The following is a 17,408-nucleotide window of genomic DNA, read 5'->3' as shown; positions in this document are numbered from 1 at the left end:
TTTGTACAAGTCACAAGTTTTGTTCCTGTAGCAAATATTTATTTTTATGCAAAGACTTCAAATGAAGTGATCATAAAAGTGCAGATTACCTAAAATTTCAGAGAGACCTGAAGGCTGACCAATCACATCAATGTTTGCTGCTTTACTACTGTCCAGCAGAGTAGAATTTTTGCAATGTAACCAATAAATATCTTCCTGAATTACAGTATGCTCTGAAAGGTGGATTGACACACTGTTAATACTGTTGTGGAATATCTAAAGACACAAGACACAGAGTCAGCTATAAGCAAGTCAAGCAACAGTTTAGCAGTTTATTTAATACAAGTGTGCGTACAGGGGAATGTTCTCCCAGGATGCTCTAAGAGGCAATTCAAAGATACACAGTTTGCATCAGTTATTTATACCATCTTTGTGATACCTCATCATTAACTCACAATGCTCTTGTCTTGTGCATCTAGCTTAGTGTGTCTGCAATTAGAGATGAGTTCACAAAATAATCGCGGGATGACTTGACCTTTAGCACAAACGATGTCCACAGTTTATTCTAAAACATGAGCTTTGCTCATCTATCCTGACGATTTACTGCTTTGCCCAGTCATCTGCATTTTTTAGCCTGCCCCTCAGGTCAGGTAATCAGTTTAATACAGTATAACTCAGATCATTCATCAACTTATTCTATTCTGACCCAAAGGTCACATTCCTTAGCTTATCATGGACTGGCCCATTGGTCAGTCATCAACATCCTGGCCTGGCCAAAAGGTTGCATTCCCCACGACGTCTACTGTAGTGTTTTTTTTTATATAACGGAAACACTTATAACTTTAAACTTAAACCAGCAACTTGGTCAAGCCTGAGTGATCCCATGATACACCACTTCAATACAAGAATACAAAGGCTAAGTCTTGGGGAACCATGAATAAGATTTTTATTTTCAAAAATATGGCTGGTCAAGTAACACTAACAAAATAGTGAATTATGATAAGCTTAATGGTTGGAAATTAATATTGGAGGGTTTTTTTTTTAACATCACAAGAAAAAATGTGTAACTTTAGCAAAATCTTGTTAAACTATCATTGATTGTTTTCTTTCCAGGGCTTCATACAAAATCATGCACCATCTGTGTTATGACTGGAACTGATGCAAAATTAAATGTTGAAACTTTTATATTCAATAAAAAGACTTCAGATAGGCTGTTGAGCTGCCTCTATGTTTTCAATTTCATGTGCTAGAGTGGCTAAGTTTGTAAAGTTGCAGTTTTGCAGGGGACAAGTATATAGGCAGTTCCATTATAAATGTGGTTATGGGAATTTGAAACATAAAGATAGCGACAACATTATAACTACAAATAGGAACTGAAATGCATCTGCCTGCACTGGTATAAAGATGCTTCACTTCAAGACTCTTGACCAAGACTCTTGTGTTCTGCACCACAGGAGATAGATATATTAAAACCTCTACATCTATGCGCATTTCCTGTTTGTACCACACAGCTTCTTCAAACTGTCTTGTCAATTGGTCATTGGGTTCACAAAATTCTCTCAATGCTCTCCAACAAAAAAACAATTCTTGACTTTTTTGCCTCAGTAACTACAAAGTGTAGCACACAAGATAATGGTGTAAATAAAGTAAAACAATTAAACATATGTATTTTTCATAATATGATTAAATTTATCCACTGAGTTGTATCTTGTGTCTTAATTCAAGTTTTCTCATCTTTCCCAAAAACTTAGGCTTGGAGACGATTGCAATTGCAAACTGAACTGTCATCATAATTTCAGCATGTGACTCATGACTCATCAGTATCTTCAACTAGCTACATTAAAAGATTTTTGTTTCAGCCCCTAGCATTTCTGCTCAAGTGCTTTTCAAAATTATGAAGAAAGGCTAGAAAAAAATTGAAGAGCTTGAGATAAAATGTATTTTTTGAAATTTAAGAGAAAAGGGCATTGTTATCCAACTGCTGAAACATCTTTCTTTGCAACGTCTACGTTCTCTGCAGAGAGACGAAGACGACGGGGGAGGGGGCGGTGTGTGTGTGTGCAGGGACATTTGAGGGAGAAAGGAAAATGAAAAATGCAAAAAAGTAGTTTCTTTCTTGATCATAGTTTACAACAACTCATACTATGTTGAATGAACTAGGCAAATAAAATGTCCGAAGGCTCTTCACAGGAATATTAGAAAATAAAATGTGACACCAAGCTACATAAGAAGATAAATAGGTCAGATGACCAAAAGTTTGGTGAAAGGTAGGTTTTAAGGAGTGTCTTAAAGAATTAAAGTGAGGTAGAGAGGAAAAGCATGTAGGGATAGAATTCCATTAAATCAATTATTAAAATAAAAGGGATTAATTTTGGCAGCAAGATCCCTGAGGGAGGTAGAGTGGGGATCGGAGAGGAGGAGAGGTAAAATGGCTGCAGGTGACGGGGGGGTGGGGGGGGGGCGTGATGGGGGCCTCTGGTCTCTCACCATTTGGCCTTTAAGCATGATATTGGGAATGGATGGAAATTTAGGGGTTTGGCAAGTGACAGCAGAGCAATGGGAAGGGGAAAAGAGGGGCCAAAAAGGCTAGTTCAAAAGGGAAGAAACAGGACTAGGATCGAGAAATGCGGCAAAAATAAAAATATAGATAGTTATGGGGAAATAAAAAGGCAGAGGAAGAGAGACATAGGGCTAGATTTCCGCTACCGAGGCAGGTAGCTAGAGTAATTTCCCAACTTGGCAGGCCTGCCTCAGTTCAAAGGCACCAAATTGCACAATTTTACAAATCCATGTTGGCTCTCCTTAACTAACTCAAACTTCTCCAAATACCTGTTGATTCTTTCCCGATTATGGTTTCTAAAACCTAACTCACCACTGACTGGCCTGTAATTACTAGAAATGTTCTTACATCCTAAAGATGCCATATTTGCCACTGTCCAACCCTCTGGCACCTCCCGTCATTTCCAGGGAAGATGGGAAGATTATAGTGAGCCCTGCCATAACTCCACTCCCACTTTCTTTAGCAACCTGCAATGCATGTCATCCAGATGAGGGGTATCTTCAAATATTAAGCACTTTGAAGCCACGTTTCCATTATCGTCACTGCATCATTTTCCCACATGTCTATTTGTGCTTGCAGCTCACCACTTCTAATACTTCATGCACTGCAAACCTGACTTTGTTTTCCTCATGGTCCTTCTTAGTCTGCTCCTATCTGATATGGTATTTTTTCTTTCTCCAGTACTGTCCAACACTCACTCTTTTATGCACCTTCTTCCTCTTTTTAACTGATGCCCACCCCTTGACAATTTAGTTCAAACCCTCCCAACTACACTGGTGTAGTTCCCCATGAGTACATTGGTCCTAGTCCTGTGGAGGTGCAACCTGTCCCTTTTGAATAGGTGCCTTTGCCCCAGGACTGGTTCCCATGTCCCAAGTATCCAAAGGCCTCCCTCCTGCAGCATGCGTCAAGCCACACATTAATCCTCCCAATCTTCCCACTTCTACTTTTGCTAGCATGTGGCACTGGGAGAAATTACCATCTTCAAGGTCCTACTTTTTAAGCTTCCTCTCAATACCTCAAAACTTGACTGTAGGACCTTAATATTGACCTTCATATATTGCTGGAATCCACGTGTACCACAACTTCTGGTTCCCTCCCTTCCCGTTGCAGAATAATCTACATCCTCTGTGATGCCCTTTACCCTGGCAACAAGGAGGCAATACACCATACGAGATTCATAATGACAGTCTGCCCTTCTAACAATGGAATCTCCTATAATGATCGCACTTCTGCTGTTCTCTCCTGTGCATCCCTTGCTCATTGGTGTCAATTTTGGGACTGTACTCATTCAAGGTGTCATCACTCTCTGCAATCTCCAAAGCCGAGTACTGGTTTGAGTGGCACATGTGCCGAAGATTCTTGCACCTCCTGCCTCTTCCTACTCTTTCAAATGACCGCCCATCTACTAACCTGAATTCTCACTGCCTGTGGTTGACCATCTCCTGGAACACATGATCCGGAAAACACTTATCCTCCCTGATGCTCCACAGTGACTCCAGCTGCCCATCAAGTTCAAAAATCCTGAGTGCAAGCTCAAGCAGCTGGAGCTATTTTTCTCTACATGCTTTCCCAAGATAGACGGAGTTCTCCTGCAAAAATATTTCTACATCAACAATTTTGGTGACGAACAGCATAAGCTAGAACACTGCATGCCCCAATCCTCCACTGGCAAACTGACACCAAATTTTAATGGAAATTCGCCGAATAAGTCACAGTGAGGATAAGGCAAATTAGGAACAGTGCACTGAAAGTTCTAGGAACATAGGAGCAAGAGTAGGCCATTCAGCCCTTCAAGCCTACTCCACCATTTGATAAGATCATGGCTGACCCGGTCTCAAATCCACTTTCCTGCTGCTCCCCATAACCCTCAACTCCTTTATTTATCAAAAATTTATCTAACTCATTTGATGAAGGATCAGGCCTCAAACGTTAACTCTTACTCTCCACAGATTCTGCCTGGTCTGCTGAGTAAATTTCCAGCATTTCCTGTTCATGTTCCAAATTATTTTGCTTTTGATAGCGAAAAAGAGGATCAGCTTCCTCAACATGGCTGAGCAGCAGTACCTCAGGCTCAAGCTGTCACAGGAACTCATAGATAAAAACAAAAAACTGCGGATGCTGGAAATCCAAAACAAAAACAGAATTACCTGGAAAAGCTCAGCAGGTCTGGCAGCATCGGCGGAGAAGAAAAGAGTTGACGTTTCGAGTCCTCATGACCCTTTGACCAAACTGAGTGAATCCAAGAAAGGGGTGAAATATAAGCTGGTTTAAGGTGTGTTGGGGGGGGGGGGGGGGGGGGAGGTTTGGGTGGGGGGAGAGAAGTGGAGGGGGTTGGTGTGGTTGTAGGGACAAACAAGCAGTGATAGATGCAAATCATCAAAAGATGTCACAGACAACAGAACAAAAGAACACATAGGTGTTAAAGTTGGTGATATTATCTAAACAAATGTGCTAATTAAGAATGGATGGCAGGGCACTCAAGGTATAGCTCTAGTGGGGTGGGGGGAGCATAAAAGATTTAAAAATATTTAAAAATAATGGAAATAGGTGGGAAAAAGAAAAATCTGTATAATTTATTGGAAAAAAACAAAAGGAAGGGGGAAGAAACAGAAAGGGGGTGGGGATGGAGGAGGGAGGTCAAGACCTAAAGTTGTTGAATTCAATATTCAGTCCGGAAGGCTGTAAAGTGCCTAGTCAGAAGATGAGGTGTTGTTCCTCCAGTTTGCGTTGGGCTTCACTGGAACAATGCAGCAAGCCAAGGACAGACATGTGGGCAAGAGAGCAGGGTGGAGTGTTGAAATGGCAAGCAACAGGGAGGTTTGGGTCATTCTTACGGACAGACCGCAGGTGTTCTGCAAAACGATCACCCAGAGGCACATGTACTGCCAGTGCTGTCAAAATCACCACAGCCCTTAACTCCTTTGCTTCCTGCTCATTTCAGACATCAGGTGGTGACATCTGCAGGATCTCTTGATCTACAGACCGAAGTCCCTCTCTCAATTTAAAGATGTCATATATGCAAAGCCACCAATATGCGCACTTTGATGTTGCTGAGGCCATCAGATACAGAGAGCTCTTGCCTTTGCTGCATTGGCTGGATTTCTACAGGATCACTGACTGCACAGGTGGCAATCAAGGTGCCATCAGATAATCCTGCAATATTCATTATCCAAAAGAAGTGATCTACTCCTTCAGTGTGCAGATAGTTTATGACCATCATAAGTTCATTATGCACAAGATTTCCTGGAAGCTGCCAAATCCTCTGCCAGTGAAGTCTGCTACAGGTGTCTGCACCTGGGCAGATTGAGCAGATGACTCCTTAGAGACGAAGGCTATCCAGTTGATAACACATTTCAGGAAACCTGCCAATGATGCTGAGGAGAGATAGAACAGAAGCCACAACACTCCGAGTTTAATCATTGAGCAAGTCATTGGCTTGCTGAAAATTAGATTCAGGCTCCTTGACAGATCTGGGAGCATGCTCAGCATGCACCAGGGAGGATCTCCAGAGTGGTTGTGGTCTACCTTGCTTTGCATAACAAGGAGAGAAAAGTGGGAGCACCTTAGAGTAGCAGCTCCACTTCCAGAGAAAGCCCTTTCTCTATCCTTCCGCTCATGGCCCACCTGCACTTCCCTGCTAGCAGAGAATTGAATGCACTTCACTGCATGTCAGTGTGGCTTTCAGCCACCAAGGCAATGTTTAGTTCAATCCTCTGTAAATTGGCAGCCACAGCGTTCGCCATTGGTATGGGTTTTCTCACACTTGCTGACCTGCCGCATCTGATTCTCTATGACAGTGACTACTCTTTCAATGGAGATACAAATGCCTGAGGCATTCCCATTTCCATGGCATTCCCATATGAGTATCATCCTGCCAATCTCAATCACTTCCTCCTCCATTGGAGTAGGGTGGGAATCTCTGCAGGTCTACCCATGGTTCCCTGCCTCTTCCCCTGCAATGAGAAAAGGCAAAGAGTGCAAACAGCAAACTGATTGCTGAAGGTAGAAGGTGAACATTTATAGGGCAGAATTTTCCCTCTATCGAGGGAGTGGGGGGTAAGGTTGAAGAGGTGTGCTGCCATTTTATGTGGGCAGGCCAATTAAGGCCCGCCCAGTGTGATGTTTGCATGGAAGCGCTATGTATTCCCTGTGCCGGGGTGGGGGGGTGGGGTATTCCCCGAGCCAAGAGTGTGTTCTTTCGCACATGTGCATGAAAGAGCACACTCATCTTCCTGAAGCAAATTGCTGCTTCAGGGAGATCGGCTGTACATTAAAAGATATTAAAAAAAGAAAAAAAAAATTCCCTGACATGTCCCCTCATCTGACAAAGTCAAAAGTTGGGACATGTCCATAACTTTTAAAAGCACTTTAAATTAAATTTTTTAAAACCTACATGAAACCTCATCCTGCCCATGGATGAGGTTTCATGCTTTGTCCAATGCCCGCCAGGGCTTCTGGCCTGCCTGCAAACCTTAAGGTTGGATGCGCAAGTCCAGTAATTAGTTTAATGACTCTGTCAATGGCCTCAATTGGCCTTTGACAGGTTGGTGGGAGCACAGCTGATTTTGCTGAGCTCCCACCTACCTGAAAATTTAAATGGGGTGCAGTGACATTGGGAGTTCCATCCAACGTCACCGTGCATCATTTTCCACGTTGGTGAGCCAGCCCCGCCTCCCGCTCGCTGACAGGAAAATCCTGGCCATAGTGTCATAGTGTTCACAGCACGGAAAGAGGCCCTTCAGTCCATACATTTGAGGAAGGTGATTGTGAGAAATGGATGTGAGAGGGCAATAGAAGAATGAATTTGAGTGTTAACTGCTGAGATGGAGATTTGAGGAGGAAGTGGGGGAGAGCAGGGACTAAGCTGATAAAATTTCACTCATGGAGTGGAATTAATAGCATAAATCACTTACTCCATAATTTCTTGTTTCTTTTGTGCTTTTCATGGTTGCCTATGCCATTGATGCGCCATGACATGTCCTGAGGAAAACCTGGTCCACTGTGTGCAACACCATGTAAGATCAAATAGTGCTATTACACCTGCACATACTATTAACTTTTTCTTCATAAATTTCTATGTTAAAATTTATAATAAATTATGTAATTACACCCTTTCCTAGCTACAGCTCCTCTAATTGCAAATATGTGGACATCTGAATTACTATTAGAAACAAAAATAACTACAGAATGCATGACTTTAACCAGGGACTAAATTTTAAATAATGCCTGTAATCATTCACAATTTTTATAATTATTCCTTGCTCTTTCACCCTACTCTATGTGGCCTACACTTGACAGCTTGCCAACCTTGACTTGCTCTCAGAAAAAATTTGATCGAACCATGATTACAATCATTCATTCACAAATAGTGAAATCTCTTAATTACTGGATACTACATATCCACTCACAAAGCTGATGTTTTAGATATATAATCATGCCAGGAAGCAATTCACTTGTTACACATGAGATACCCTTCATTAATTTTCATGCACATTGACCAAAGGTCAATATAAATGATAAAATAGTAAACATAACAATGACAAAAACCGATGTAACAAACAAACTATGCTGTGAAAGAAGCTTTAAATTTTTAACAAAGTTTCCAATTTGTAGCTGACTTAGTTCTCTTCACCCTTACCCTCTGCCTCTCGGAATAATTCTACTGAAGAGCAGCTATTTGTTCTAGCAGACTCGTCGTCGTCCACAAGCAGCTCCGAATCCAATGAAGGCAAGAAGTAGGGCAAAACTTCAGTTGTTATAGAAAGTTCTACAGTGGGAAAAACATTCAAGTTACTATTTTGACAAGAGTGATGCTGTCTTTTTGTTTCAGTTTCATGGGAAGAGGTGTAAGCTAACAACTTGCATTGGTGGTGGTCATCTTCCGAGATTCTATAGACTCTGGAACAGTTCCTACAGATTGGAGGGTAGCTAATGTGACCCCACTATTTAAAAAGGGAGGTAGAGAGAAAACAGAGATTTATAGACCAGTCAGCCTGACGTCGATAGTGGGGAAAATTTAAGCGTCCATTATAAAAGATTTAATAGCTGAGCACTTGGAAAACACTGGCAGAATTGGACAGAGTCAGCATGGATTTACGAAAGGGAAATCATGCTTGACAAATCTACTGGAATTTTGGGAGGATGTAACTAGTAGAGTTGATGAGGGGGAGCCAGTGGATGTGGTTTATTTAGACTTTCAGAAGGCTTTTGACAAAGTCCCACATAAGAGATTGGCATGTAAAATTAAAGTGCATGGGATTGGGGGTAGTGTATTGAAATGGATAGAAAACTGGTTTGCAGACAGGAAACAAAGAGTAGGAATAAAAGGGTCTTTTTTCTGAATGGCAGGCAGTGACTAGTGGGGTACCGCAGGGATCGGTGCTGGGACCCCAGCTACTCACAATATATATTAATGATTTAGATGAGGGAACTAAATGTAATATCTCCAAATTTGCAGATGACACAAAGCTGGGTGGGAGAGTGAGCTGTGAGAAGGATGCAGAGATGCTTCAGTGTGATTTGGACAAGCTGAGTGAATGGGCAAATGCCTGGTAAATGCAGTATAATGTGGATAAATGTGAGGTTATCCACTTTGGTTGCAAAAACAGGAAGGCAGATCTTCTGAATGGTTATAAGCTGAGAGAGGGGAATGTGCAACGAGACCTGGGTGTCCTCGTACACCAGTTGCATGCAGGTGCAGCCGGTGGTAAAGAAGGCAAATGGTATGTTGGCCTTCATAGCGAGAGGATTCGCGTACAGGAGCAGGGATGTCTTGCTGCACTTGCACAGGGCCTTGGTGAGACCACACCTGGAACACCGTGTGCAGTTTTGGTCTCCTTATCTGAGGAAGGATGTTCTTGCTATAGAGGGAGTGTAGCAAAAGTTTACCAGACTGATTCCTGGGATGGCGGGACTGACATATGAGGAGAGATTGAATCGGTTAGTATTACATTCGCTGGAGTTCAGAAGAATGAGGGGGGATCTCATAGAAACCTATAAAATTTTAACAGGACTAGACAGAGTGGATGCAGGAAGGATGAACCCGATGTTGGGGGAGTCCAGAACTAGGGGTCACAGTCTGAAGATATGGGGTAGACCATTTAGGACTGAGATGAGGAGAAATTTCTTCACCCAGAGAGTGGTGAGCCTGTGGAATTCACTACCACAGAAAGTAGTTGAGGCCAAAACATTGTATGTTTTCAAGAAGGTGTTAGATATAACTCCTGGGGTGAAAGGGATCAAAGGATATGGGGAGAAATCAGGAGTAGGCTATTGAGTTGAATGATCAGCCATGATCGTAATGAATGGCGGAGCAGGCTTGAAGGGCCGAATGGCCTACTCCTTCTCCTAGTTTCTATGTATATAGCACTTTTAAGATAGTAAAATGTCCAAGGTGCTTCAATCAGACCTAAGCCAAAGCAGGAGACAATAGGACAGATGAACAAGCACATGATCAAAAAGGTAAGTTGTAAGCAGCATCTGAAAGTAGGACAAAGATGTAGAGAGCGTAACTTAAAAAGTAGGAGCAATCCACATGCCTGCTCTGCTACTCAATAAGTCATGGTTGATCTTCTGTCTCGACTCCACTTTCCTGCCCACTCCCCACTCGTGAGACCAGAAATCTATCTCAGTCTTAAACATAGTCAGCAATGAAACATCCACAACCCTCTGGCAGCCTAGAGAATTCCAAAGATTCACAACCCTTGATGTGATGAAGTTTCTCATCTCAATTCTAAATGATTGATCGCCCATCCTGTGTCCCCAGGTTCTACATTCCCTAATCAGGAGGACAACCTCTTGATGCCTGCCCCTTCGGAATCTTGTTAAGTTTCAATGAAATCATGTCTCATATTCTCTGGAGATTAGGGGAATAAATCCAGTTTACTCAGTCTCTCGTCATAGGGCAACCTTCTCATCCCAGGAACCAATCTAGTGAACCTTTGCTGCCTCCAAGGGAAGTATATCCTTCCTTAAATGAAAAAACTTCTCAGTACTTCAGGTGTCTCATCAAAGCCCTGTACAACTGTAGCAAAACTTCCTTATTCTTGTACTCCAATCCCCTTAAAATAAAGGTCAACATGCCATTTGCCTTCCTAACGTTTGCTGCACCTGCATGCTAACTTTGCGCTTGTTATACCCAAGTCTCTCCGAACATCAATATTTGCAAGTTTCATGGATTTTAAAAAATGTTCTGCTTTTCTGTTCTTACTGAAAGTGAATAACCTCACACTTACCAACATTTTCTTACTGCCATCTTATTGTCCACTCACTTAACCTTTCTATATCTCTTTGCAGTCTCTTAGTGCCCTCTTTACAGTTTACATTCCCATCTAACTTTGTATCATCAGCAAACCTAGATACATTACTCTCTGTCTCTTTATCTAGGTCATTAATGTAAATTGTAAATAATTGAGGCCCCTGTACCGATCTTTGCGGCACGACACTAGTTACAGCCTGTCATGTTGAAAGCCCCACCTCTATCCCTAGTCTTTGCTCCCTGACTGTTGACCAATCCTCTATCCATGCTAATGCATTACTCCTCAACTCCTTGTGCATTGTTGTGTATTAGCCTTTTGGGTAGCCCCAAACAAATGTCATTTAGAATATGAGCATACTACATCTGTTGCTTCCCCCTTATCTACCCTATTGTTACATCCTCCAAACAAATTGTCAAATACGATTTTCTTTCGTAAAACAAATTGACTTTGCTCAATCATATGATGATTTTCTAAGTGTATTTTAAAGATTTCCTTAATAACAGATTCCAGAATTTTCCTGACAATTGATGTCGTGTTAACTGGCCTGTACTTCCCCATCTTCTCTCCGCCTTCTTTCTCGAATAGTGCTCTTACAGTTGTGATCCACTGGGATTGGTCTGGAGTCAAAGGATTTTTGGAAAATGATAACCAGTGCATCCAACATTTCTGCAGCTAGCTCTTTTAGAACCCTTTAGAGGGGTGAAGAGGGTTGGGGAGGGAAAAAATATAGTTTTAAAAATATTCTTCAATATATTATTGAATAGCAACTTGGTGTAGTTTGATTAATACAGCTCAAAATATATTTATCACAAAAAATAAGCATTTGTAATCACACTGTGAGTAACCCTACTTTAAATAACTGAAAATGGCCTAAAAATGACACAATCATTTGCTAGTTATATTAGTATACTGTAGTCAGTTTGTTAGCAAGGAAAGATTATATGATGATTGCACAATGTTCGGCACCATTCACGACTCCTCAAATACTGAAGCAATCCACGTCCAAATGCAGCAAGACCTGGACAATAGCCAGGCTTGGGCTGACACATAATATTCGTGCCACACAAGTGTCAAGCAATGACCATCTCCAACAAGAGAGAATCCAACCATCGTCCCTTGACGTTCAATGGCATTACCATCGCTGAATCCCCCACTATCAACATCCTGATTTTACCGTTGACCAGAAACTGAACTGGACTAGACATATAAATACTGTGGTTACAAGAGCAGGTCAGAGGCTAGGAATCGTGCGATGAGCTACTCACCTCCTGACTCTGCTAAAGCCTGTACACCATCTACAAGGCACAAGTCAGGAGTGTGATGGAATGCTCCCCACTTGCCTGGATGAGTGCAGCTCCCACAATACTCAAGAAGCATCCAGGACAAAGCAGTCTGCTTGATTGGCACCACATCCACAAACATTCACTCCTTCCACCACCGATGCACAGTGGCATCAGTGTGTACCATTTACAAGATGCAATGCAGGAATTCACCAAGGCTCCTTAGACAGTGCCTTCCAAACTCGCGATCACTACTGCCTAGAAGGACAAGGGCAGCAGAAAGACGGGAACATCACCACCTGGAAGTTCCCCTCCAAGTCACTCACCATCCTGACTTAGAAATATATCGCTGTTCTTTCACTATCACTGGGTCATAATCCTGGAACTCCCTTCCTAACAGCACTGTGGGTGTACCTAAAACACATGGACTGCAGCAGTTCAAGAAGGCAGCTCACCACCACCTTCTCAAGGTCAACAAATGCTGGCCCAGCCTGCGAAGCCCATATCCCATGAATGAATAAAAAAAAAATCCAAAAACCTTATAAAATGGGGCTATTATTTTCCTTTGTGTCCAAAAGATTAATTTTAAGAATCCCCTCGAAGGCCTGTGAAGGGACACAATTAGCAGAAACTCACAATGGTGACTAATTCAATCTGGGGTGTAACCAGCTTCCAGGGAAACTTTTTCTAAACTTGTACAAATGATCATTGAAATTTAATTTGCCCTGAACGTAATTGGCACTTTAAATTGTACTGAATTTGTTGATTTTGAGGGAGTTGCATTGGAAAAAACACAAACCAGCAGCTACTCCTGGTCCATATAGTTTCCTGCTGCTAAGACAAAGACGTATTTAAAGCTATAATGTGTGATTTCTCCAAGCACAAGCCTAGCAGTAGTTAACAGTTTAATTGTTATTGATGAAGGAAGTTTGCAGGTTGCCAAAATGCTTAAAAATTGAGGTTGACAAGTACCTGGAGTATAAAAGGCCACCTTACTTAATAGCAGGAACCAGTGTTAGTTTTTTTCCTCAAAATTGTTGCTGCAATTTGATGATCTTTTTTAAGTTTTTTAATATTTGGAATTCTGGCTCAGTGAATTTTAATTAGTAACAGTATTTGTTTGAAAACAAATTGGATTAGTAAAGGTAAAATGACCAGAGGCAGCACCAACCTCTCTGAAATGCAAAGAATTCTTAAAAGGTCATGTCGTATAGTTAGAAAAATATTATACCTCCCATGATAATTTAAATTTTTTAGCTTTTATTTCAAAAATGCTTTCTTACCTGAAGTAGTTTCAGTGTACTCAGAACATGTTGTACTACTTTTGGAATTACATTGGTTAAATTCCTGAAACAAATTTACAATTGAAAAACAGTTTAAATTACTAGCTTCCCTTTCAAATTTCAATGCACATAAAAGTCTTTCCCTCAGGGACAGATTAAATACCTTATCAGAGATCCGAGTTTCATATGAAACCAAAGTACAGTATTTTAGGAAAAATAATGCAGAAATTTAATGCAGGGTAATTACAGTTTGATTTTAATATAGTTAAAATAAATTACAACATCATGCTAGAACTAAGATTTGAAACTTGCAACATAACACTTCACATTTTCCTCAGATCGGCACCATTAAAGTTTTCATAAATAGCCAAAAGGCAATTTCCAAAAATAGCCAAAGTCCCCTAGAAATTGAGTTTACAAACTTATATATACTGAGTGGGAAAGCATATTATAGAATTAACAGTAAATAACATGCTCCATGCATTTAAAAAGTGATAAATAACAGCAACAATACAGAAGCAGCAAGTTACTGAAAACATACATTTAAAAAACAAAAATACGGATTTCAGTCCACAAGGAGTAAAAAGTATCCTTTTTAAGGATTATTGCCTCACAATTTGATAAGCGGCAAAAAACAAAATAATGCTGGAAATCTGAAATAAAAACAGAAAATGCTGGAAATACTCAGCAGGCCAGACAGCATCTGTGGAGAAAGAAAGAGTTAACATCCCAGGCCACAGCCTTAGCTCATTTAGCCAGAAACATAAACAGCCCCCTGACCCACACACTATTGCAACGTCCAAATGTTTTCTTAAATAATTATAGGTTTTCAGCTCTGCTACTCTGTACTGGGGGTTGCAGGAATAAAGAAGGCAGCACAAGTATTGGTAACCCTTTAATTGCAGTAATGCTTGGGATGATAAACCTGCAACTAATCAACATCTTTTGACAGATCCTGCTTGTATAAATCTTCTTGCTCTGTGCTTACAATTCTATCCACTACTAAGGTTACTGAGTGCCTAAAATTTGTCTTGGCTCAGCCTCAAGTACAATAGTTAAGCAAAGCTAATCCATCACAATGAAACTGTGCACTATTATTGAGTGAACTGATTAACTCCTAACTGACTGACCCCGATCCCCTGCGTGCGCGCGCACACACACAGTCCCTCATAACAGATTGTTAACTAAATCTGAAGCCTCACGGAATTGAAGGCAAATTATTGACGTGGTTAGAAAATTGGCTGAATGGAAGGAGACAGAACAGGATAATGGGCAGGTAACTCTAACTGGCAAGATGTGACTGGTGGTGTCCCACAAGGATCAGTTTGGGACCTCAACTATTCAGTGTATTCATAAACGGTTTGGATGATGGGATGGAAAGGGAAATTAGTCAAACACAATTTATTAGAGTTCTTTGTTGAAGTAACAAGCAAAGTAGATAAAGGTGAACCCTTAAATGTGGTGTACTTGGATTTCCAAAAGGCATTTGATAAGGTGCCACATTAAAGGTTACTACACAAAAGAGCTCATCGTGTAGGGGGCAACATATTAGCATGGATAAGGGATTGGTTAACTAACAGAAAGCAGAGACTAGGGATAAATGGATCATTTTCAGATTGGCAAGCTACAACTAATTCATTGCCACAGGGATCAGTGCTGGGTCTCAACTATTTACAATCCATGTCAATGACCAGATTGAAAGAACAAATGAATGGTTGCTAAATTTGCTGATGACACCAAGAAAGGTCAGAGAGGACATAAGGAGTCTGCAAAGGGATTTAGATTGATTAAGTGAGTGGGCAAAACTTTGGTATATGGAGGTATGTGGGAAAATATGAACTTGTCCACTTTGGCAAGAAGAACAGAGAAGCAGTAGGGAGAGATTACAGAACTCTGCAGTAGAGGGGGATCTGGGTATCCTGGTACATGAATCACAAAAGTTAGTATGCAGGTACAGCAAGTGATCAGGAAGACCAATGGAATGCTCATTTATTGCAAAGGGAATAGAATATAAACGTTCCTTCCAGCAGTGAAGAAATGGCAATATATTTCAAGTCAGGATGGCTAGTAGCTTGGAGGGGAACTTCGAGGTGGTGGTGTTCCATTGTGTCTGCTGCCCTTGTCCTTCTAGATGGCAGTGGTTGTGGGTTTGGAAGGTGCTGTCTAAGGAGGCTTGGTGAGTTCCTGCCGTACATCTTGTAGATGGTACATACTATTGCCACTGTGCGTTGGTGGTGGAGTGAGTGAATGTTTGTGGATGGAGGGTCAGTCAAGCAGGCTTTGTCCTAGATGGTGTCAAGCTTCTTGAGTATTGTTGGGGCTGCAATCATCCAGGCAAGTGAAGAGTATTCCATCACACTCCTGACTTCTGCCTTGTAGATGGTGGACAGGCTTTGGGGAGTCAAGAGGTGAGTTACTTGCTGCAGGATTCCTGGCCTCTGACCTGCTCTTGTAGCCACAGTATTTATATGGCTAGTCCAGTTCAGTTTCTAATCAATGGCAAACCCCCCAGGATGTTGATAGTGGGGGAATTCAGCGATGTTAATGTCATTGAATGTCAAGGGGTGATGGTGAGATTCTCTCTTGTTGGAGATGGTCATTGCCTGGCACTTGTGTGGCACGAATGTTACTTGCCACTTGTCAGCTCAAGCCTGGCTATTGTCCAGGTCGTGCTGCATTTGGACATAGACAGCTTCAGTATCTGAGTCATCGCCAATTGTTCTGAATGTTGCGCAATCATCAGCAAAATCCCTATTTCTGACCATAAGATGGGAGGATCATTGATGAAGCAACTGAAGATGATAGGGCATAGGACACTACCCTGAGGAACTCCTGCAGTGATGTCCTGGAACTGAGATGATTGACCGCCAACAACCACAACCATCTTCCTTTGTGCAAGGTGTGACTCCAAACAGCAGAAGTTTCCTGCCCCCAACCCCAATTCCCATTGACTCCAAAACAAAAACAGAATTACCTGGAAAAACTCAGCAGGTCTGGCAGCATCGGCGGAGAAGAAAAGAGTTGACGTTTCGAGTCCTCATGACCCTTCGACAGAACTTGAGTTCGAGTCCAGGAAAGAGCTGAAATATAAGCTGGTTTAAGGTGTGTGTGTGGGGGGCGGAGAGATAGAGAGATGGAGGGGGTTGGTGTGGTTGTAGGGACAAACAAGCAGTCCCTACAACCACACCAACCCCCTCCATCTCTCTGTCTCTCTATCTCTCCGCCCCCCACACACACACCTTAAACCAGCTTATATTTCAGCTCTTTCCTGGACTCAAACTCAAGTTCTGTCGAAGGGTCATGAGGACTCGAAACGTCAACTCTTTTCTTCTCCGCCGATGCTGCCAGACCTGCTGAATTTTTCCAGGTAATTCTGTTTTTGTTTTGGATTTCCAGCATCCGCAGTTTTTTTGTTTTTATCCCATTGACTCCAGTTTTGTTAGAGTTCCTTGATGCCACAGTTGGTCAAATACTGCCTTGATGTTAAGGGCATTCACTCTCACTTTACCTCTGGAGTTCAGCTCTTTTGTTCAAGTTTGAACCAAGGCTGTAATGAGGTCAGGAGCCTAATGTCCCTGACGGAACCCAAACAGTGTGTCAGTGAGCAGGTTATTGCTAAGCAAGTGCTGCTTGATCGCACTGTTGATGACCCCTTCCACCACTTAACTGATGATCGAGTAGACTGATGGGGGTGCTAATTGATCAGGTTGGATTTGTCCTACTTTGTGTGTACAGGGCATACCTGGGCAATTTTCCACATTGCCAGGTAGGTGCCAGTGTTGATGCTATATTGGAGCAACTTGGCTAGGGGTGCAGCAAGTTGTCAAGCACATCTTCAGTATTAGTGCCAGAATATTGTCAGGGCCCATAGCCTTTGCAGTATCCAGTGCCTTCAGCCGTTTCTTGATATCACATGGAGTGAATCAAATTGGCTGAAGACTGGCAAAAGTGATGCTGGCGACCTCCGGAGAGGGTAGAGGATGAGAGAATGTTTCCCCTTATGGGAAAGACTAGAACTAGGGGGCATTGTTTAAAAACAAGTGGT

The 17,408-nt window shown here is 41.9% G+C and overlaps 1 protein-coding gene across 1 annotated transcript in view; it reads right to left on the bottom strand.

The window, feature by feature from the left end:
* The window catches only part of LOC121281425, an 84,611-nt gene that overhangs the window by 37,205 nt on the left and 29,998 nt on the right, over window positions 1-17,408 (bottom strand). The window contains exons 5-7 of the mRNA XM_041194370.1: window positions 13,364-13,427; window positions 8,181-8,309; window positions 90-212 (exon numbers count right to left, since the gene is read on the bottom strand). Of these exons, the coding sequence (XP_041050304.1) occupies window positions 90-212; window positions 8,181-8,309; window positions 13,364-13,427 (316 nt within the window). The remainder of the gene's footprint in view (window positions 1-89; window positions 213-8,180; window positions 8,310-13,363; window positions 13,428-17,408) is intronic.

Source organism: Carcharodon carcharias, chromosome 8 (genome assembly GCF_017639515.1).
Source record: "Carcharodon carcharias isolate sCarCar2 chromosome 8, sCarCar2.pri, whole genome shotgun sequence".
Lineage (NCBI taxonomy): Eukaryota > Metazoa > Chordata > Chondrichthyes > Lamniformes > Lamnidae > Carcharodon > Carcharodon carcharias.
The sequence above is the reverse complement of the archived record's forward strand: the minus strand, read 5'-3'. Positions and strand labels throughout refer to the sequence as shown.